The sequence below is a fragment of the Diabrotica virgifera genome, chromosome 6, assembly GCF_917563875.1.
Source record: "Diabrotica virgifera virgifera chromosome 6, PGI_DIABVI_V3a".
NCBI classification, from domain to species: domain Eukaryota; kingdom Metazoa; phylum Arthropoda; class Insecta; order Coleoptera; family Chrysomelidae; genus Diabrotica; species Diabrotica virgifera.
Genome location: NC_065448.1, coordinates 176027515 through 176051719, shown reverse-complemented (window position 1 = coordinate 176051719; position 24205 = coordinate 176027515). Strand labels below are relative to the sequence as shown.

At 32.2% G+C, this 24205-nt stretch overlaps 1 protein-coding gene across 2 annotated transcripts in view; it reads left to right on the top strand.

Annotated features, from left to right (window-relative positions):
• Positions 1 to 24205, top strand: part of LOC114328623 (uncharacterized) — a 125195-nt gene that overhangs the window by 91970 nt on the left and 9020 nt on the right. For both annotated transcript variants that reach the window (XM_050653381.1, XM_050653383.1), the window contains 4 exons: positions 3490 to 3634; positions 14181 to 14393; positions 15766 to 15930; positions 19111 to 19341. In XM_050653381.1, coding sequence (XP_050509338.1) covers positions 3490 to 3634; positions 14181 to 14393; positions 15766 to 15930; positions 19111 to 19341 — 754 coding nt within the window. The remainder of the gene's footprint in view (positions 1 to 3489; positions 3635 to 14180; positions 14394 to 15765; positions 15931 to 19110; positions 19342 to 24205) is intronic.

Below are 24205 nucleotides of genomic sequence, written 5' to 3'. Positions count from 1 at the left end.
TTAGCACATAAATTCTGTAATAAACTTCGTTATACGTACTCATATTTGTAAAATTTTACTTAAAATATGAAAACAAAAAACATTTTTAAAATTAACAAAAGCGTAATTCTCAAAATACATCATATGAGTAAATACTTCAAATTAGTGAGACACTTGTGCCTGGTGTCGTTTGCAAATTTGCTCAATATCAGGCCTGATGTGGGAAAGAGCTACTCTCATTTCTTGTTCTAAGTTTAGCAGCCTTTCCCGTTTCTTAATTTTAATGTTTGTTAAAGATGAGAACCCAAATTCACATAAATAGGACGTTGAAAACTGTATTAAAATACTAATCGCTTTTTTGGCAAGAAGTGGATATCCCTCTTGGACCAAGATCCAAAATTCCTGAACATTCACTTCTGAAAACTTAATTTTCAGAGTACGATCAGATGACAACGAGATAAATTCTTCTTCTTGGTTCAGAGAAAACTGGAAATTGGCTGTATTACCTGTGCTAAAAGGACTTCTTATCCAGTCATATTTTTCTACGTTCAGAGATGGAAAATACCTGGCAATTGTCTCAAACGTCTCAAATTGTCTCAAATCTGACAAACGTTTGTGCGATCTAACAAATTCAACATTCAGTTGCAGACTGTTAGGTGATTCCACGATACACAAATACACGGTATGCTTATTGGGTTGCGCGCGTCTTTAGAGCCAAAACCATCGCGCATCGTTCAATGTTCAATAGGCATACGAGGCATACCGTCGTGGGTGATTCAGATTGGCTGTGGCCAGTGCGGAGCTCACTCGGCGCTCGGCGCTTATAAAATCCAACGTGTGCACTGTGCCGACGCGGTGTTGTCACGTTGGGCAAATGAACATTTACGCTGCAGAATTTTATTAAATTAAAATGTACGTAAGTGGCTATTTTAAAATTTGAAAATATTTATTTGAAGAAAAGAGTAATTGAGCAAAATGGTATGTAGGATTGCGAGTATTTCGCGGAACACTTGGAAGGAATTCGCGGAACACTAGTGTTCCGCGGAACACCGGTTGAGAACCACTGGCCTAGAACATAGCACCGTATTCTTCATGTTCGTGAACTCTAGCATTTAAAATAATGCATTTATTTTACCTAGCGGTCAGTGCCGGTTTAACCTAACTTCAAGCCCTGGGCACTGGAGATTTAGGGGCCCCCTTCATTGCTATTCGTTGTCAGTTTTTTTAACAAAAGAACACATGCATTAACTATAAATGTTAATTGTAAAATCCATACCATAATTTTTTTTTAAAACAAACAAGAAAAATAGCAAACGTAATGAATATTCCAAATAATACATTTAAAAATACAAAAGAAAAACAGAAAACAACGCATGACAAACAAAAAAACATGTAATCTAAAAAATACATAAGACAAAAATTAGCTCACTTTATTTCTTGACTTGGCATTAGCAAACTGCCATATTAATACCTACTATCAAAATTCAGTTGCTCCAGTCCTTCGTTTTCTATAATACAATAGTGATAATGCTTCTAGGTTTTCTTGACCCAAATGTGACTTTTAATATATGTATCTTCTTTCTTTTTAAAGCCGAAATTATTCGTATGACGCATTAGATATTGGTATCATCAAATAAACTTTCAGTAAAGTTCAAAATTGGGAAAAGTTGCCTTTACATCCTAGATGACATCAACTTTTTCAAATGTTTATTCAAATTTTGGTTTAACGTTACAAAATGAGTAGTTTCATTATGCAAGTTCTCTTTGGTTTCATCAACATTTTTTATATTTCTCGCATAAAATATTAACTCACTGTCTTGACTTCTTCTTTATTTAGCGTAAAAAAACATCTAACTGATGTAACATCTTTGTATATTCTCTTTAAAAGATCTTCAGTAATATTGTTGCATATAACATTAAATAGGTAATTACTTCAATTTTGAATCTCTCTTGCCCCTTTAAAATTATTTCACTTTCAACTTCTGCATCGACAACTGTTTTTCTTTTCTTTGTTCTTTGAAGGTCAATTCTATAGAATATATTTGAGGTATCCTCGCCTTCGCAAAAAAAATATTTTTGGCTTCTAGTTCAATTTCACTTAATTTCTTTCTCACGTCTCCAACAAAGCTCAAATGTCATTAATTCTACTCCAATTGACACATTCGACACGTTTGCTTGTTGCATTTACGACTTTTAAAATTTTTGCCCAAATCAGTGTCAATAGAGCTGTCTCAAAGGTATCCATTTTATTCTACAGTGCCTTAACTTCACTTCTAACTGCTGATTTTTTGTCTCTAGTATTGCTTAATTGGAAAAAATATGTTTGATGGATCCGTAGTTTTTAAGTAATGCATTTACAGCGTCAAAAGTTTCTACAAGTTTTGTTTTCATCACTTCCAGGAATTCATTACAAATTTGGTCAGACAGATAGCTAACTGAACCTTTTGCTTTATTGCTGTATATCCCGCTGTAAATTCTCATCTACGAAGTTGTCAAAGGCGAAGTATACAAGACAACTTAATTAATTACCTTTATGATGACTCGTTAATTCCTCATGAGATCAACGGAAAGCTAGTTCTTAAGAAGCAAGTAATTTAATGATGGCAACAACTCTTCTTAGGACCTTTACCCAATAGTCAGCTTCGCGTTCTACTTGCTCTTTCAAGCCAGCGTCTATAACTAAAATCTTACTGATGATCCATATAACTCCATCTAACTGATGATCTTGTTACTAATGCAACCATAGAGTTCAGATGAAATTTACTTTCTTCGTAAGATTTTAGCAAACTATTCAGATATTTCCAGTGGGTAAAATACATCCAAAATCAGTTAAACTATTTTTTTCAATTGAAAATAGTTTGCACAGGTAACAATAAACAGCTTTAACACTTTTGTATTATATTAGCCAATCTCTCTTCTCTTTGCCTCCATTGGGCTTTACTATATCAGATGTGCTTTCATTAATCGTCTATAACAAGCTTTGTCTCCAGCTTCATACGTTAATTTAATACAATTTTCTAAGGAATCACTCTGGTTTAAAAGTTATCAGGTTCTTACAAGGTTATCAGGTATTTCGTAGTCTTTTTCTCTATTTCAAATAATATGTACCTCGATTATTATCGGACTTTATTTTGTTATTAACAAAAGAAAGGGCCACTTCGGGCCACTCTGGGGCTTGAGCCCCTGGACGCCCGCCCCCAAGCGCCCAGTGGATAAACCGGCACTGCTAGCGGTCGATACTATGGTACGAGCGATACTATGGAGCGAGGGTCGGCGCCACGTTGTGAGCGCCCACTTAGATAAAGTGTCAAAAATAGTATGAAAAAATTCAGTAATTTGTTAAAGTTGAGTTTTTCCATTAAAAGAATGAACTAACAGTAGAAATACATAATATATTTTATATTTTTTCCCACCTATCCAGCCCATGTACCCTTGTGATTTTCTTTGACAGTAGGCCTAGCATTGGTAGGCTTTGTACCAATATCCTTTGACAACTTTATTTTATTTCAGGTATGAGATATGTTTTTGATTCAACTCCTGATTGTGAAGTCATCCATGGTGCACTGTACTCATGCCTTAGAGCCATGTTTGGATTATCTGTTAGTGGAATATTAGTTTGTATTTTTTCCTGTATGCTAGTCTATCAGCTTTTAAGGTGAGTATACATTTATAATGTATAAGTGAAACAAGAATAAAAAACCGCTAAACGCCTTAAAGATGAATGGCGCATACAATATTCCAGCTACAAAAGAGCTGATATGAATATTACGTGGCTCTAAAATTACTCTTTTGTGGTTTACTTCAAATTTAGTAAATATTAAGGAAAAATCTTTCACAATAAAGCTAGAATTTTTTTTTCTATCAAAATGAAAATATATTTTCGCGCCACGTAATATTCATATCAGCTCTTTTGTAGCTGGAATATTGTATGCGCCACTAATAGTCCAGAGAAATAAGATTTTTCTCGTGACACATCCCCCTCCACGCCAAAACCAAATTTTTTGAGTAGTATGGATATCTATATTATTAACCTATATGTTTCCTGCAGCCGATTTTGATGATATACACAGTTATAAACAAGTGAAGATCAAAAAACACTAAATTTTCGCGTTTTTCGTCTATTACCAAAAAGTTAAGCACTTTAAACAAATTTGAGTGTAAGAAACTCATAAATCGTATACGCTCTGAGCTTCGCTGGTGTCGCTCCTAGCGGATTACTAATTCAACTTTCACCGGTAATTTTTAAATTTATCATTTAATTGTTATCACTTAATATTTACAACGCTAAAAAGTAATTAAATTCTAATAAAGTTTTTTAAGATTTTGCTAACCATTTTGACGTTCAATTGATGAAATATTAATTTCTTACTTCGGATACTTTCACAATTATCGTGTAGATGGAGCTAAGATTAATATATTAATTTATAATTACGTTTTACTTAACATTAAAAAAACGTAAATTCAGTATTTAAAACGTAAATATATTTAAGGTAAAAATATATACCACAGCTTTGACCAACTAATATCTTTTATAATTAATGTTTTTAATTTTAATTTTAAATTAATCACTTTGACATTTATGTCAAATTTCCGGTAAACGTTTACAGATTTGTCACTACTGGCGCTCGCGAATTTATAAATATCCCCTCTACGTACGAGCTCACAGCGTATAAAAAACTTCAATATGGCGTTCGCTGAATATGTCCATCCTTATTGGTCGCTTAGAAAATTGCAAAATAAATCATAAATTTTGAGTTTTTAAAAATATTTATAACTTATGTAAAAATTAACTTAGAACCTTGTTATTACACGGAATGCTGATACTTCTTGTACTTAAATTATATTTTAAATTTCAAAGCAATTGGTCATATAGTTTAAAAGTTATTTAATTTGTTTATCCCAAATTCATTTTTTTTGCAACACTATAAGTCAGAAAATTATGAGGCAACAATAATACTTCGGACAGTCTATGAAATAAGAACATTTATACTATTACCTTAATTAAAAATAAATGACAAAAAATAATTTTAAACAGTGTAAAATTATTTTGAAAAAACATGTCGATTTTTTGCTTACTTAAAAACAATTAGAATAACTTTTTAACCGTTACCCGTAGAAAAATTATTTTTTCATATTTAGAAAGACTGAATTTTTATACACATTTAGAAAGAAAAACAACTGTCCTAGGACAATTAGGGACAAAGTTAGCCCCCCCCATTTATTTAATTCACCTGTTTTTGCAAAATAATTTTGCAATATTTATAATTATTTTTTGTATTTTCAACGAAAACATTTCGTTTATAAATTCGCAAAAGTCTGTATGTTATTGCGTTGCCGCTCCTGCAATACTCAGATCAGATTTATCGATGGATTCTTCTGTAGTTTTTTCTTCTGAATCCAAATCTGAAAACGGCATTTCGATATTTCTAACCGTCTTCGAGATAATCGACCCCAAAGTCTAAAATGTGACGTCAAAATCGGGTTATTTTCTACCGACGCACTACACGTCCAGCTGAAATCGTTGCTATTAAGTAGGCTAGTTTTTTTAATCTCGATTTGTTAAGCAAAGCATAATACTTAGGTTATTTACATTTGAGTTTGACACTAAATTAAGTATTAATAAAACATCAATGACATCTGATAGTGAATTTAATTATTATATAAAATAAATAATATGTTCAAAAATACAATTTGAGTATATTTTAAAAGCAATAATTTATTAAAAACTTCAAAAAGATTTATACGAGTATGCGGCCTCCCCTTTATGATAAATGGACTGATCCATTTGCTATGTAATTAAAATATAGTCGCTTCGCTAAACTCGACACAACTGGCTAGTGATTTTAGTAGGTAATTTTTTTGTTTTTGTGAATTTTGCCAAAATTGACAAAATTACTAATTATTTAGTAATTATTAACTAATTAGTAATTATTTTTTTTGCCAAATTGGCAAAATTATTGACTAAAATCACTAACCAGTTGTGTCTGAGTTTAGCGAACTGACAGTATATGAAAGAATATTGTTTGGTATAAACAATTATGGTCTGATATGTGCAATAACATCTTTCGAATGGAAATAGCTATTTGTATAACAAGGGAGGAAAGTGCTACTTTTCCTCCCGAGAATGAAGTTTACTGCCCGACGCGTAGCGGAGGGCAGTAATCATTCAAGGGAGGAAAAGGCACTTTACTCCCATGTTATACATATGGTTTTTCCACCTTCCTCAAATTAATAACAAGTCATTTTTCATTTTTACTTAATTTATTTATGTAACTAACCAACAAAATTTATTAAAACTAAAACTAACAAGTAGGTACAATAAAACTGTTAACTGTCAAATATAAGTCAAATTATTAATGTAAACATTGTTAAATCAAAATAACAATTTACTGTTTTTTACCATTCTGCAAAATACAGAGTGTTTTATAAATAAACGTTAAAATGTATAGATACTTACGTAATAGAAAATAGATATTGTACAGGGCGTCAATAAGTTATATTTCATGAATGAAATACCATGACGTCACTTTTACTTTTCCTCCCTAGGAAGGAAAAATATTTTCCTCCCTAGGGAGGAAAAGTACAACTTTGCTCCCTACAATCAGGTCCGGAACAGTATACTTTCAGAGAGGTAGGTGGAAAAAAATATTTGAATATTTTTCTCAAATTATGGATACCAGCAACATTTTCATTTATAACTCTTTTATTTTTAATTTGACGAAGAAAAGTTATTGTTCATAAAAAGCTCTTCATGTTCTAAGATTTATGATGCAACCATCATATGTAAAATTTTATTAATTTTATACGAGGAATATAAAAAATATGAATTTCGATAAAGAGTAAACTGCCTTTATAGTTCATAACATTTAAATTAGAATGATATAATTGCACATTAAAACATAATTATTAATTCTAAACTACTTTTCATAATAGCAATTTTTTATATTATGAATTAAAATACGTAAATAAACAAAGTTTTCGTTATGATAATTCTCGCATTTTCAGCTTGTTTTTAATTAAATTAATACTGTAAATTTCCTTCTTCCATAAACTATCGAAAGTATTACTGTAGCTTCATTATTTTCTGACTTACAGTGTTGCAAAAAAAATTAATTTGGGATAAACAAATTAAATAACTTTTAAACTATTTGACCAATTGCTTTGAAATTTAGGGTATGAATTAAGCACCATAAGTCTCAGCATTCCATAAGAAGGTTCTAAGTTAATTTTTACATAAGTTATGAATATTTATAAAAACTCAAAATTTATGATTTAATTTGCAATTTTCTAAGCAACCAATAAGGATAAACATTAAGCGAACGCCATATTGAAGTTTTTTATACGGTTTATGAGTTTCTTACTCTCAAGTTTGTTTAAAATGCCTATTTTCTTAGTAATAGACGAAAAAAGCGAAAATTTACCGTTTTTTGATCTTCATTTGTTTATAACTATGTATATCATCAAAATCGGCTGCAGGAAATATATAGGTTATTATTATAGATGTCCATCCAGATGAAGACGGAACAAAAAACGAAAAGAATGAGTTCTGGGACAAATTACAAGAAGTGATAAATGATTGTACAGAGAAAATTGTGATACAGGAGACATGAACAGTAGAGTGGGGAAAGAAGCAGAAAAATGGAACAATGTCATAGGATCTTATGGGGAGGAAAAAATAAAAATGGAAAATTACTACTTGAATTCTGTCTAGACAATAATCTGGTGATTATGAACACACACTTCCAACATAAAAGGATACACAAGATCACAACAGAAGTAAAATCAAGAGACGAACAATCAATTATAGACTATACTATAGTGCAAAAAACAGAGAAGAACTGGAGAAGAGACGTAAGGGTGAAAAGGAGTTATGAAATTGGTAGTGACCACTATCTACTAGAAACCACATTCAAAAGCAAAAGAAAAGAAATAAAAAGAAATGAGAATTTAAATAGAAAACACAAAGAAATAATAAAAATTTATAAACTAAGGGAAGAAACAACGAAAATAAGATACACAGAAGGGCTAGAGAAAGAGATGGACAATGAATATGAAATAACAGAAACAATAGAGGAAGAATGGGGAAAATTTAAAAATGCGATGATAAAAACAGTTAAATTAATATGTGGAACTACAAGAAATAACAACAGAGGGAAACGAACATCATGGTGGAACGATGAATTGAAAAGAGAAATAAAAGAAAAGAAGAAATTATGGAAAGATTACATACAAGACAAAAAACAACAAAAATATGAAAATTATAAGAGACAAAGAACAAAAGTTAAAGAGATAGTTAAGAAAGAGAAAAAGAAAAGTTGGGAAAAATTCGGAGAAAAAATGGAAGAAAACAGCACAGAAAACGTAAAATTATTTTATAGAACACTGAAAAACCTAAGAAGCAACAAAGAAACGAAACTGAAACAAATAATGAACAAGGAAGGAAAAATAATAAATGACGATAAGAAAATAATGGAAAGATGGAGGGAACATTTCCAGCTGATACTGAATGGAAATCAAGCGAATACAATGGAGAAGGAAAGCCACATCAAGAGAGTATCCATGAGAAACACGGAAAATCCAGAAACTATAGAAAAAGAAGAACTAGAAGAAGCAATAAGAAAGATAAAGATTGGAAAAGCACCAGGAAGCGATGAAGTAGCACCAGAAATGATGAAATATATAGGAGTAAAAGCAAAAGAAAAAATTGTTATACATATATAACCTAATATGGAAGAGAAAAGTAATACCCAGAGAATGGACAAATGCAGTAATTATACCTATATACAAGAAAGGAAACACAAGAGACTGTAAGAACTATAGAGGTATATCACTACTATGTGTAGCAGCAAAAGTATACGAAACCATAATAGAAAGGAAAATCAGAAAAGAAATAGAACATAAATTAGAGGACGTACAAAGTGGATTCAGGAAAGGACACAACACACAAGACCATATATTCACCATGCAACAAGTAATAGAAAAAGCATTAAAGAAAAACAGAGAAATATATCTGAGCTTTATAGACATGGAAAAAGCATTCGACTCAGTCAAAAGAAAAGATATATGGGAAAGCCTAAAGAAGAAGGAAGTAAGTGAAGAACTGATAGAAGCAACAAAGAGTATATACATGAAAACAACAAATACAGTAAGAATGTTAAATATACAGTCAGAACCATTTGAAACAACTCAAGGAGTTAGACAAGGGGGAAGTCTCAGCCCAGTGCTATTCTTAAATGTAATAGATGTGATAGTGAAAGAATGTAAGAAAACTTTCAAGAAATACTGCATCGGTTGGAACAGAATGTAAATGATAAACGCTGAGATGTGTATATTTGCAGACGACATAGTATTAATTGCGGAAACAGCAGAAAAACTGAAATACAACTTAGAGAAATGGAACCTAGAAGCAAGCAAATACAACTTAAACGTAAACAAAGGGAAGACTCAGATAATGAAAATATCAAGGAAACAAGGGACGGAAGATCAAATAGAAGTAATGATAGACCAACAAAAAATAATACAGACAAATTCATACACATACTTAGGAACAGTAATCAACAACAAAGGAGACATCGAGGACGATCTTAACAACAGAATAGAAAACACAGGAAAGCTATTCCAAGCATTAAATAGAGGATTCCTTAATAATAAAGAAATATCAACAAAGACCAAGATGACAATATACAAAACAATATATAGACCTACGGTGACATATGGAGCAGAAAATTGGATATTGAACAAAAGACATCAGAGAATTCAGGCAGCAGAGATGAAATACTTCAGAAGAACGATCGGTGTAAAAAGAACTGATAGAATCAGAAATGAAGAAATAAGAGAAAGACTCAAAATCAAACCGATACTCGACTCAATCAAGGAGAAAAAATTGGCATGGTTCGGACATCTAACCCGGATGGACAATAATAGACAAGTAAAAAGAGTGTGGGACGCCAAACCAATAGGGAAGAATAGAAGAGGAAGACCCATTAAAGAATGGAACAGTGACATTTCGCAGATACTGCAGAGTAAGGGTAGGACTTGGCAGGAAGCAATACATATGGCATTCAATAGGAAGGCATGGAGAAAGTTCGTTAAGAGCTAGGACAATTCAGAAGATTGTAAAATATTGTAATTTAATGAATTGTATTATAAACGGCCCAACACCGAAAGGTACAAATGGGTCTACTGATTAAGTAAAGTAAGTAAAGTAAAGTAAGTAAAGTAAAGTAAATTATAGATGTCCATACTACTCAAAAAATTTGGTTTCAGCCTGGAGGGGGTTGTGTCACCAACAGGCTATTTTTTTCCTTATTTCTCTGAACTATAAATTTTACGGCGTTCAGCGGTTTTTTGTTCTTGTATATTATATATTGTGTATATATATAATACATACACACAAACATATTCCCCTTTTTAAATAGAAATTGTATAATACTTCTGAGCTCGGTAACTTTTGAATGGTATAAGCTAATTTTCAAAATTAAACATGCCTTGGAAAGATAATGATCAGTACGGTCAGAAGGTCGGACTTAAATTTTCTAATTTTTTTGGAGTTTTGGGGACGAGAACGAAAACAAACCCTAAAGGCAAGCGTCCACAGATCCGCATCGTACGCATCGGACGCATCGTACGCATCGGATTAATTTTTCATACTGCGTCCACTGTATCGGCAGCGATCGGATTGCCGATGCGACTACCTGCTAGGGTAGAAAAATTACTAAGGTAGACTTTAAAATTGGTTGTTTATTTATTTATTGGTTGTTTATTTAATTTAATAATTAATGCTAGGTACATACAACCTGATATCAAAAGAAAACCTGTAATATTTACTACAAAATACAATACTAATATACAATATACAGGGTGTACCATTTAAAAAAATGAAAAAAAGTGTATTTTCAAATAGGTATCACTTTGTATTTTATATTGATATACCTATGTCAAAGATATTAAATTATTTAAAAATGACACTATAGTGATAAAACTCTCATATGTCATTTTAAATATTTCGAAACTCATTAACTTTAGACCTATAAAACCTTACACAAACTCTACATGTTTTTAAAAAATATATTCAAAAATGATTTGTAAACATTTTTTATCGGCACATTTTTTATATTACAGCTTACACACAAATTCTCTCGGTAGACCGAAAGCTATAGCAGAAACACGACGGTAGACCGCATAATAGGAATAAGGAATACACAAAGCTGTTACAATTTGATTTAAATGGAAAATAGTAACTACATCAGTAAAAGTTTCTTTAAAGATTAATTAAAGCGTTATTAAAGTTACCTTTCTGAAATCGGTAAAATACTTTTTGTGGTTTTCAACTACTTGTAACACACTTTGCTTGCTTTTTCATCTTTTGTGAAGGACAATGAAATGTCTTGCATCAATTCTCTCTTAGAAACATCATTAACAAGTCTAATATTTTTTAAAAAGTTCATTGCTTTAAGATAGAAAAATATGTTGCTTTTTAACGAGAATAATAATTTTCGTAGTTAGATACTTAAGATATCTTGAAAAAGTCTAATACACATCAAAAATGAGTAATATTTATATTTTAATCCCCATAATCAACTTATCATGGCCTGTAATATTTTTTTCTGAATCTATATAAAATAACAGTTAAAACTAAGTTTATTTGTTTCATTACGAACAAGACGATCGTCAAATGCAAATAGCTGCCACTCATCTGCCACTGGACCAAACGAAATTTCAAACAGAGCGCGTAGGGTGCGTCCACTGATCGGCATTCCGAATGATTCATCGGCACGCATCGTAAAAGTTGCCTCTCGAAGCAACCCATCGGCATTGCCGATGATGCGATCCGTACGATGCGGATCAGGGGACGCAGTTACATAAGTTTTTGTACAAGGAAAACTCAAATCCGTTGCGTACGATGCGTGCGATGCGTACGATGCGGGTCTGTGGATGCTTGCCTTAAATGGGAAGGGCCATAAAATCCACATCCTTGGACCAAAATGGATGGTTGACACATGGATGGGCGAGTCTTTTTCTAAACTTTAAGATTGGATCTAGCCCAATTTTCAATTCAGTCAGATTTAGAAAATCAAAAATTTCGTGTATATATAGTGGCGAGAACTGCCGTTCTCTGGGATGTCTTTTTTGACCGATGGCTTGCTTTGTAACCTGTTTTAGCCTCTATCTTTCTACCTTGCACATGATAATTCATATTGTGTACCTATCGTTCTCTTACCACCCATAAATATTTCACCTTCTTTTTCTTTAAGTGCCATCTCCGCGAGGGAGGTCGGCAATCATCATAGCTATTCGGACTTTAGAGACGACTGTTCTGAAAAGCTCATTTGATGTACATCCGTACCATTCTCTCAACTTTTGTTCTATAGAGCTTTTTCGCCAAGTTATTTGCGAGTGAATATGTTCATTTTTCAACAAAATAACCACATTTTTAGACGGTTTTTCGCAAATAACTCAAAAAGTAAGTATTTTTTCGAAAAAAATGTTCTTAGTAAAAATATAGCTTATAAAAAAGTAAAAAAATGGTGTACGCGTTAGGTCTCTGGATCTCTTAGAACCAGAGTTATAGCCAATGAAACATAGATTCATATTCACCAAATTTCAAATAGAATATTTCGACGTGAAATATCCAAAAAATTAAGCACTTTTTGGGGAAAACCAGTTATAACTTTTTTAAAGTGTTTAAAAAAGCTTTATTTCTGTTTTTACAAAAAGTTTCTAGCATTAAATTTAAGCAAGTTACGTTCAAAATAAAGTTAGTCCCTTTCGTTTTTGCAAAAAAAAATCGGGAAAACCACCCCTAATTAGCAACTTAAATGAAATTAATCGTTACCGCTCCACAAATTATTTTACTTATGTTGTGTTTATATGATATGTAAGTTTTATCGATTCAAAGTGCTTATTTTTGAAAAAAATTGGTTTCAAAGTAAAATTTTTAAAAATTTAAATTTTGAAAAATATGCTTTTTTTTCAAAATAACTTAAAAATTGTTAGAGATACCAAAAATCTCGAAGAACAAAAAAAAGTCAGATTTGCTTTTCTGAATATCACGTATTTTTTTGTTTTTCTGTTAGACAAAAATTGATTAAGATTTGGTGTTTCTAAATTTGCATACATTCGTGATCAGTGACTCGTTCAACCCCTTTTAACTACAGCCCTTTCAATAATAAGGACTTTGAACCGATGAAAATTACAGATCATATAAACAATATATACACGAGTCAAGAAACTTATGAAGTCGTAACGATTAAGTTCACATAAGATACTAATTAGGGGATGATTTTCTCAATTTTTTTACCAAAACCAAAAGGGACTAACTTTATTTTGAGCGTAACTTGTTTAATTTTGATGCTAGAAATTTCTTTTATAAAACAAAAATGAAGCTTTTTTTAAACACTTTAAATAAGTTGTAATGAGTTTTCCCCGAAATGTGCTTCATTTTTGGTTATTTCACCTTAAAGTATTCCATTTGGAATTTGACGAATATGAACCTATTTTTCATTAGCTATAACTCTGCTTCTGCTAGGTGTAGATACGTGATATATACACCATTTTTTAAAATTTTTTACAGGCTATATTTTTGCTAAGAATGTTTTTTCGACAAAATACTTACTATTTGAGTTATTTGCGAAAAACCGTCTAAAAGCGTGGTTATTTTGTTGAAAAAATGAACATATTCACTGCCAAATAACTCGAAAAGTATTGACTTAGTGAAAAAACTCTATGGAACAAAAGTTACTTAAAATTAGCCAGTTTATCCATTTGCTGACTTTCTTTGGACGAATATTTTTTCACCCCCAAAAGGGGGTGAAAAGCACCCCCAGGGCAAAAGCACATATCGGCACAATATCACTTTTTTTCTTTGACTTATTAGCTTTGTGTATTCCAATTTTTATGTCAATCCAAGCGGTTCTTTAAAATTTAGAGATTTTGCAATATTTTACCGTTAAAGAACGGACTATTTTGAGGCTTTTGAATGTCTTTATCACTCATTGTATACCATTATCGTTTTCTGAGATCAGAATATGCGTTGTATGTCTAACAACTAATTTTTTTGGTTTCTATCCTCCTTGTATCATTGACCTGCCGTCATTTTTTCAATAACTAGGTTAAAGAGTAGTGGATTTAAGCTATCTATCTAAATTATTGTACTGTTAGTTTTAATTTCCTCATTTTCTTAATAAAGTATCATATTATAGTCACGAGAAGAAGAAAATGTATTGGGAGCAGCTTGAACTTCGATGCCGATCGTTCTATCAACAACATTCTGGACCGCCCAGTAACCATGGATCAGTAAGAGGTCCTCCCATGCCTCCATCTACATACTGCAGTTGCTGTGAGGAATGTCGATATCCATCCATTACAACCGGCCCACAGGTTTATCCTTGGGATAATCACATTACTAACGAGAGGTAAGTTACTGAGTAAATGTAGACTGTATCGATGGGTTTTTGACAAAACATTGTAAGCGCACATTTTTCGTATATAATATCACAAGAGAGAAAATTTTGTCGGCAATATTTTCGACTGGTATGAAAGTTTGTTGCCTAGCAATTTTCGCGAATTAAATTTTGACTTAAATCACGAGACGTCAGTCGAGTGATTTTGTCAAAATTTCATAAGCGAAAATTACCAAAAGGCAACGAACTTGAATGAAACCAGGAGAAAATTTTGCCGGAAAAAAATTTTCTCTCGAATGATATTCGACAAGACTATTTCACGAGACAATTAATGCACCATATCAACAAAATATATTCTTTATTTATTTGTTATTACTAGATACTTTCGTGACGGATCTGTCATAATTTTGTCGCTGAGAAATCACGTCGCTAAGGAGTTTTGTCAGTAGAAAACGAAGCGTTGCTATGCCGGTTTATCAGTTAAAAACAGTCTAGTGAAATAGGCGTATATAATATCACAAGAGAGAAAATTTTGCCGCCAATATTTTCGACTGGTATGAAAGTTTGTTGCCTGGCAATTTTCGCGAATTAAATTTTGACTTAAATCACGAGACGTCAGTCGAGTGATTTTGTCAAAATTTCATAAGCGAAAATTACAAAAAGGCAACGAACTTGAATGAAACCAGGAGAAAATTTTGCCGGAAATAATTTTCTCTCGACTGATATTCGACAAGACTATTTCACGAGACAATTAATGCACCATATCAACGAAATATAATCTTTATTTATTTGTTATTACCATACACTTTCGTGACGGATCTGTCACAATTTTGTCGCTGAGATTTCACGTCGTTAAGGAGTTTTGTCAGTAGCAAACGAAGCGTTGCTATGCCGTTTTATCAGTTAAAAACAGTCTAGTGAAATAGTCAGGAAAAAATGTTTTCCTTACATTTTGTTAGCAGCTTAGAAACAGATAATATTGAAATAACAATAGAAATACTGAATAAAATAGTGGGCGAAATCGTCTACCAAGAAATGGAATACAAAACAATAAAAAACTATTGAAAAGTACCTCAAGTAAAAAATTACTAAAAGACAAAAAAATTATTACAAAATACATATAAATTTACATAAAGATAAAAATATAACCTATCTTATTCTTTCTTACTTAGTTGATCTAGAGAACAAGAGAAGGCGTTAGATAATTAATTCCAAAACATTATTGTAAATGAATCAAAACTTAAAAATAAAATAAAATAAAATAAAATAAAAAGGAAATAACATGGACCTCTTTCACATGTTACAATTTAAGAGTGTGTCCAACTATTACATAATAAAAAAATATGGTGATCATATTAATTTAAAAGTGTTTTTTTTTCTTCAGGTTTTGGACTCCAGGTAGAGTTGGTAACTTTTATTCTCCAAACCCAGAAGATAATACTCCAAATATTTCGGACAATCATAACAATAGAATAAGATCATTAAGTGGCTGGAGCTGGAGGAGGTTACCTTGGAGTAGGAGTAATGTTGGACAAAATAATTCTCAAAGGTATTTTAATATGTATGTAGCTATTGTGGGAATTTAGTATCATTCTCTAATCGCTTTCCTCATAAAAGATTTTGTTTTCATAACGTTATCAATTCGCGCAAATTTCCCTGTAAATTTTTACATTTTTTATTCTCGATTTTTCTTCTGTGGAGCAAAGAAGTTCCACAAGAATGGAAATTATCATATATGTCAGCAATATACAAAAAAGGGGGATAACTACAGGGGTATTTTCGTTACACCAATAATCAGCCAAATATACAAAAGGATCTAAAAAAACCGAATAGAAGACGAATACAAGGAAATGGACGCAGAAGAACAAGCAGGATTTAGAGTCGGAAGATCTACAATTGATGATCTTTTTGCAATCACATAACTACGTCATGGAAAAGAAAACAGCTGTCAACCAAGAGATTCATTTCGTATTTCTTGATCTGAAAAAAGCATACGACAGTGTACCTTTGGTAAAGTTACGGGAGGCAATGGAGAATACAAACAGAAATTTGTACTTATTTGTATGATAGAAATCATAAAAATAATGAAAAATTTTTATAACAACACGACCAAGAGAATTAAACAAGGAAACATACTGACCGAAGAGTTTTTGACAAATAAAGGGCTCAAACAAAAATGCTGCTTCTCGTCAACACTTTTTAACATATATTTGGAACAAGCTCTGAAAAATTGGAAACGAAAATGCATGAACATGGGACTCCCGTTGAATGACCATACACTATATAATCTTTGTTTCGCAGACCATCAAATACTAATAACACAAGCACAAGACTTCGATGATAGCTGTTACCTACATGACAAGAAAACTAATAGATGAATACAGGAAATGGGGACTAGTGATCAACATAGGAAAAACCAAATATATGTATATCGGTGGAACGCAGCACGATTTGATACTAGAAGGAGGAGAAACAATCAATAAATGTAACGAATATAAATACCTGGGTATGAAAATCACGAATGATGGAACACTGGACGCAGCCATTAAAGAACGAAATATTCAGGACAAGAAAGGAATTAAGCTACTAAACTCAGTACTCTGGGACAAGCAGATAAACAATTAAAACAAGAAAAAGATCTATAACGCTGTAGTGAAAAGCATTATAACATAGAGCTGCGAAGTATGGCTTATGAAGGAAAAATCAAAACGAATGGGAGATGTCACCGAAATGGATTTCTGGAGAAGAACTGCAGAAAGATCAAGAAGAGAACATGTCACCAATGAACGGATGCGAGAAATAATGAAGGTCACACGTACAACAAAGGAGGAAATCAACGAAATATAACTGTTTGGTCACGTACAAAGAATGCATGAGGACATATTCCCAAAACAAGTACAAAACTGGAAACCGTAATGAAAAGAAGAAGAGATAGACCTAGGAAGGTTGGCAGGCAGGAATAAACAAAGCCAAAGCAATTTCGTAGCAAAATTCTCACCGTGTACCTACCTATATGTATAATTGTAGTGATTTTGACATAAAAAATCTATTTATGTTCAAATGCTTCTTAGTATAGTCGGTTCGCTAAACTCAGACGCAACTGGCTAGATATTTTAGTCGATAATTTTTTTGTTTTTTGCCAATTTTGCAAAAATTGGCAAAATTACTAACTATTTAGTGATTATTAACTATTTAATAATTATTTTTTGCCAATTTTACTAAAAATGGGAAAATTACCGACTAAAATATCTAGAAAGTTGCGTCTGAGTTTAGCGAACAGACTATATAATCTACTGTAGTTAGAAATTATTAAAACAGCGAAATATGTAATTTCGGTATACAGGGTTGGTCGAAACTCGGAAAGTTTTCTTTTAATAAAAAATGTAATTATCTTATAAACTACCTCCCATAATATTTAGGCGAGCGGCAGCAGCGCCTAAAATTACGTTATAATGACCACGAAAATCAACTTTAAGGTGAATGACCAATTTTTGTCATTCTTTATGTTTTCGAGGTCGCTGAATCCGAATCTGAAGTCTATTTTTATCTAAAGTTGGCGGAACATGTTTAAAAATCAAATTTTATGCAAAAATGCGAAAAATCAATTTTGATAATTTTTCAACTTTACCTCGCTGTCTCTTTGGTCGCTGTAAATATTACCTTTTGATTATTTTATTGTACCATCTTTGAAGTATTTAGATAACAATCAGCTTTGTACAAAATGTATCTTCTTCTTCTTTAAGTGCCATCTCCGCGGCGGAGGTCGGCAATCATCATAGCTATTCGTATTTTAGAGATGGCTGCTCTGTATCACAAAATGTATAAACAAATTAAAAGAGGAGTTGTTAATTGATACGTATTTTGTGGTCAGATTTCGTCAGTTTCATGGTTACTTAAAAAAGTTGAGTGACAAACTTTTTAGTTTATAATTTTAACCAACACAGTTTTTTTGGAAAATTTTAAGTCAAAATATGCAAGGGGAAAAAGTTATATGACTTTATAGATGAGCGGCACACCCAAAAAACTCTTATTTCTCGAGATACTGACCACGGTGTGGTGAATGGCTAATTTTTATCATACCTTATGTTTTTAATGGTGCTGAAAACAAAAATTAGGTTTATTTTGAATTTTACGTGGAGGACAATTGTCAAAATTGCAATTTTACCCTAAAAATATAAAAAATGAAATCACGTTTTTTTGAAATTTATATAGTATAAGTATATTTCATACCTTTCTGAAGACAATGGGATCTGTTTCAATCTTTCTGTCTTATTATAATAAAAGTTATGAATTGTTTAAAGTAAAAGGTGCAAATTCCTGAATTGCAAAGTGTAATCGCAAAAATTGGGTGACAAAATTTGAAATTTAGCTTTTTTATTTCTAGCCTTACACCTAAAGGTAGAAAGGCTTAGGACTAAGTAAAAGTAAGTAAGTTTATTTCTAGCTTATTTCTCGCATTTTTGCATAAAATTTGAATTTTTAACATGTTTCACTAATTCTAGATAAAAATAAACTTTATATTCGGATTCAGCGACCCCTAGAACATACAAAATGACCAAATTTTGTCATACACCTATCATGGTCGCTTTTTAGATTTCTAAGCCTCAAATTAGGGGTGTGTCACTCGTCTAATTACAAAACCTTATATTTTAAGTCAGTAATATTATTGTCAATGAACGGGCGCCCGTAGTTTTATACTTTAATATTACATTCATTTTCATTTTTTTAGAGGCAATTCCATAGCATACCAAGGAGGTGCTAGCAGTGCAGACAGTCAATATGGATTCAGTAACAGATCAGGAGCAGACACAAATATGCAAGATCAAATAGCTGGCTCGACAGGATCGTACAGCATTTTAGACAATCGGCCTCCACCGGGAGGGGTATATGTTTGGGGACCTCCACCACCGTATTCGAATCCAAATTCTCCAGCTAGAAGACCTATTCAATCTCCAGGAAGGTAAATAAATTACATTTAAAGTAGTATCTAGAAGTGATTTACAGTCCCTAGCCAAATTATTAGACGCACTATCTCTTCCTCCCAAGTGCCTTCTCTATTGAGGTTGGCGATCAATATGGCAAATTTCTCTCTGTTCTGGGCTTGATGAATTAAGTCATTCCCTGTTGCGTGTCAATCTCTGATGTTTTGGAGCAAGGATTTTTTCCTTCTTCCTATAACCCCTTTAACCTTCGATTTCGCCTTCTAATATTGCCTGGAGTTGCTCAAATTCCCTATTAGTCCAGAAAGCCACTGCGCAGCCGCTAGGAAACATATTCTGATTAAGATTTTTTGCACAATCTTATTCAAAAAATTTAAGAAATTTGCATGTTGCCATGTCCAAAAGTGGTCAAAAATGTTTTAAAAGTTTTTTTCCTAAAATTATTTTTTTTACATTGAACAAAGTTTTTTTTTTAGATTTTTTGGATCATTCCAAACAGAAAAGGTCTTTAGTGACTTTTCTCCAAAGTTGATAGTTTTTGACATATAAGCGATTAAAAATTTAAAAATTGCGAAATCGGCCATTTTTACCCCTCATAAACTATGTGAAAAATTGAAAATTTCAATAATGCCAAGGTAGGTAGATATTTTTTAAACATCGACTCATGAAATCCCGAAGAGTTTTTTGCAATACAATATCTAAAACCCCTTTGTTTTTTAATTGCTAATCAAGCGGAAGCTACACTATTTTCAACCATTGCATGTAGGTATATGTAATATGCGTAAATTATGTGCTGAAAAATATTCTGATTCAATTTTTTTTTACCATCTTGCTTGAACAGGTTCCCTATTAACAAATTTGCATGTTGCGGGAGTCAAAAATGGATCAAAAAATTGTTTAAACAATTTTTTTTAAACTTGAAATGTTTTTCGATTACATCTTAAAACATGCAACGGTTGAAAATAATGTCGCGCCCGCTTGATTAGCAATTAAAAAACAAAGGGGTTTTCGATATTGTATTGCAAAAAGCTCTTCGGGATTTCATCGATCGATGCTCATAGAATATCTACGTACCTTGGTAACATTGAATCATAACCTATATCTCGAAAATTATCATATTTAAAGAAGTCACTTGAGATCTTTTCTATTTGGAATGATCCAAAAAACTAAAAAAAATTGTCCGATGCAAAAAAATAGTTTTAGGAAAAAACAAAAAAAAAATCGTTAAAAAAAATTTTGACTGCCTTTAAATCCTGGCAACATGCAAATTTGTGAAAAGGAGACCTTTTCAAGCAAGATGGTGAAAAAAAAATTGAATCAGAATATTTTTCCGCCCATTCATATATATTTACGCATTTTACATACATGCATAGGTTGAAAATAGTGTCGCGCCCGCTTGATTAGCAATGAAAAAACAAAGGGGTTTTCGATAATCAGCCCTGTGATGGATGACCGAAGCTATCGTTAACGTAAAGTTATCCTGTAGTTATGTTATAACCATCGAATTGGTGTGATGTATCATACTTAACTATTTGCGTTATTTCTTGAGAGTTCTTGAGTTATCTGGTCACTTTATAACGCGACGTTAAACCTCAAGTTATGAGATAACTTTGTAGTTATGCAAGGTTAGGTTCATCTTTTGACTTGTTTTTAGACAGAAATCAAGTGAATTTAGAAGCTAGTAATTTAATAATTAAGAATAGAAGGGTAATACAATTTTAAAAATTATACAAGAATCAAATCGAGCGATATAAGTTGAAATTTTATTTTAATATAAGTACCTACTGAGCTTTCTATCCAGAGTTGCTAGATGATATTTTATAAATCCCCCACTTAGAAACTGAAATCCCTGAAATTGAAGCTCAAATACCCCAAAGTCCCCAAATTTAAATTGTTGCCGCATTTTAATAAATTATTAGTCAAATGAAGAGAACAGTAAAGCAAAATTCATACTACAATATCAACGAGGGCCATGGAAATAATTCATAGTTCCTATCGTCTTCAATTATATGGGAGTATAATATACAGTTCTATGTACATTCGCAAATTTAATTTACCATGACCCCTTAAAATCATCCATAATTTTCCGCCCCCAAAAAATCCCACTACAATTTCTGCTTAGAAAAATTTCAATAGACGCTTTCAAATTAACCCAAAATTTTGGGAAAATACACCAATCTGGAAACCCTGTTTATATCTACCGTTTGAAAGCAACTTAGAAACACCAAGGAACCCAAACAGCTGTTTGCTGTTCGGTCATCGGCGGTAGCCGACGACGGGTATGTTCGGAACAATCTCTCGCGCTCACTCCAACTTGTACTATTTGTACATAAGGTTCTCTTTGTTACTTCAAAATTTGTTCCTCAAAACTTCTTTCTAATATAACGTTGATGATATAACTATCTCATAACTGCGAGCGATACATCACACCAAATTTTACCTATACAGTTATGGGCACGTTATTCCTGAGAGTTATCTTAACTTTAACTCAAACGTTAAACTTAACTTCGGTCATCCATCACACGACTGATTGTATTGCAAAAAACTCTTCGGGATTTCATCAATCGATGTTTAGAGAAGATCTACCTACATTAGCAAAATTGAAATTTTCAGTTTTTCACATAGTTTTAGAAGGTTAAAAATGACTGATTTCGCAAATTTTAAATTTTTAATCGCTTATATGTCAAAAACTTTCAACTTTAGAGAAAAGTCACTAAAGACCTTTTCTGTTTGGAATGATCCAGAAATCCTAAAAAAACTTTGTTCGATGTAAAAAAAATAATTTTAGGAAAAAAAAAACAAAAAAGCGTTCAAAAATTTTTTGACTCACTTTTGGACCTGGCAACATGCAAATTTGTTAAAAGGGGTCCTTTTTCAGTAAGATTGTGCAAAAAATACGAATCAGAATATTTTTCCTAGCGGATGCGCAGTGGCTTTCTGGACTATATGGCGTATTATGTGTCCTAAATATGACGTCTTTCTAATTTTAATTGTATTGACTAGATGAGGACGTGTGTTTGATATTACCAGTACTTCTTCATTCGTAGTTCTGCTGGTCCAGCTTATTCTTAGCATTCGGCGGTTCCCGGGAAGGGGGGTTATCGTGGGAGGTCTTGTCACTGGGAATTTTCCGGCGTCAACTTATTTCTTAATGATTCTTTAGTCAAAATTCACTGAGAGCGAAATCGCAGCACGTTCTTTTTTTAACTAAGCGCGAAATGCATTTTTCTGCACAAAGCTCTACTATTCCGTAAGTATTTTACATCGTTTGAAATTCACATTGTATTTCCAATATTTTTTTTCTTTCCCAATCTATCAGAAGTAGTTTTGGGGACATTAATACATTAGCTTGAATTTTTTTCAGATTTTTCTGACTGCTCTAAGACCACTTTTTGAGGCTTTGAAAATGATTTTTTCACTTTTTTGACACTTTTAAACGCTTTTGAGATAGTGCTCTTTTTCAGGGTGTAAGTATATAAATATACTTGATTAAATTTAATGATATTATTAGTATATATATAAACACCAAATACAAGCTTCAATTAGGCGCCAATTTGAAAAATAAACTAATATACACTCACGGACAAAAATTTTGCATATTTTGAAATTAACGTGTGAAATAAAAAATATTGTGCTGCCCTCAGTGTCATAGAAATAGGATTTCTTTTCAGAATCCGATGTTTTAATGTTTCATATAAATGGTATAATCGGATTTAAATTTAATGTGGGCTATATGGTGGCCAATATAATTTTTAAATTGAATCTCATCAAGGTAAGTATTCACTATTCTACCGACATTAAGACCTGCGTCATGGTACACGAATTTGTTATAGAATATGGCTGGTAAATGGCAAAACATGATCTTCTAAAATGTTTTAATGTACATATCAGCTGTCGTTCACCCAATCACCTCCACAAGTTCAGTATCTCCTTACCAAGAAATACCACTCCATAGCACTATGCCGCCACCGCCAAAATTAACCCTCTGTATGTGGTTACATCTGGCATACCGTTCACCATATGGAAGCAATATTTACAAAACTTCGTCTACAGAAGAGTTGGCGAACAGTATGTCAGTTGTAACTTCATACAGAACGTTAGTTTTAGTGCTGGCGACATAGTGCTATGGAGCGGTATTGCTTTGAAAGGACATACCGAACACGTGAAGGTGATTAGGCGAATGCCAACTGATATGTACATTGATAACATTTTAGAAGATCATGTTTTGCCATTTGAAAGCCATATTGGATATGACATATTGGTGCTTATGCACTTCTTGTCGTTAGCATAGTGAATACTTATCTTGAAGAGATTCAATTTAAAAATTATATTGGCCAGTATATAGCCCAGATCAGATTTAAATCCGATTATAGTATTTATGTGATACTTTAAAAAATGGCATTCGGAAAATAAATCCTATTCCTATGATACAGGAGGGCTAAGGATAGCTGCACAAAAAATTTCATTCCACATGCATATGCAATATTTTTGTCCGAGAGTATATAAGTGAGATACGTATTTTTGCACTATATTTGTTACAGGTAGAAATTCGATAACATACATAAATATATTATATTATTTATTTATTATATAAATAAATATGCAGATATATGTTGACCGCAAAATATTAACAATTATTAGAGATATTAGATGTATAATAAATTGGCAAAGTGTTACAACATTTTTTGTACTGAAAAAGAAAACATTTTTGAAGTGAAAACTTCTTTAGGGACGTTCTGCGATTTTTGGATAGGGGAAAAAGCATTGAATTCGCGACCGTCATCGCGACCGTCATCGCTTATGCTATATATTATTTGTATGTATATATAAATTGTATAGAAGAAGTATTTAAATTTAAAATAAATGTAAAACCTATTTTAGGAT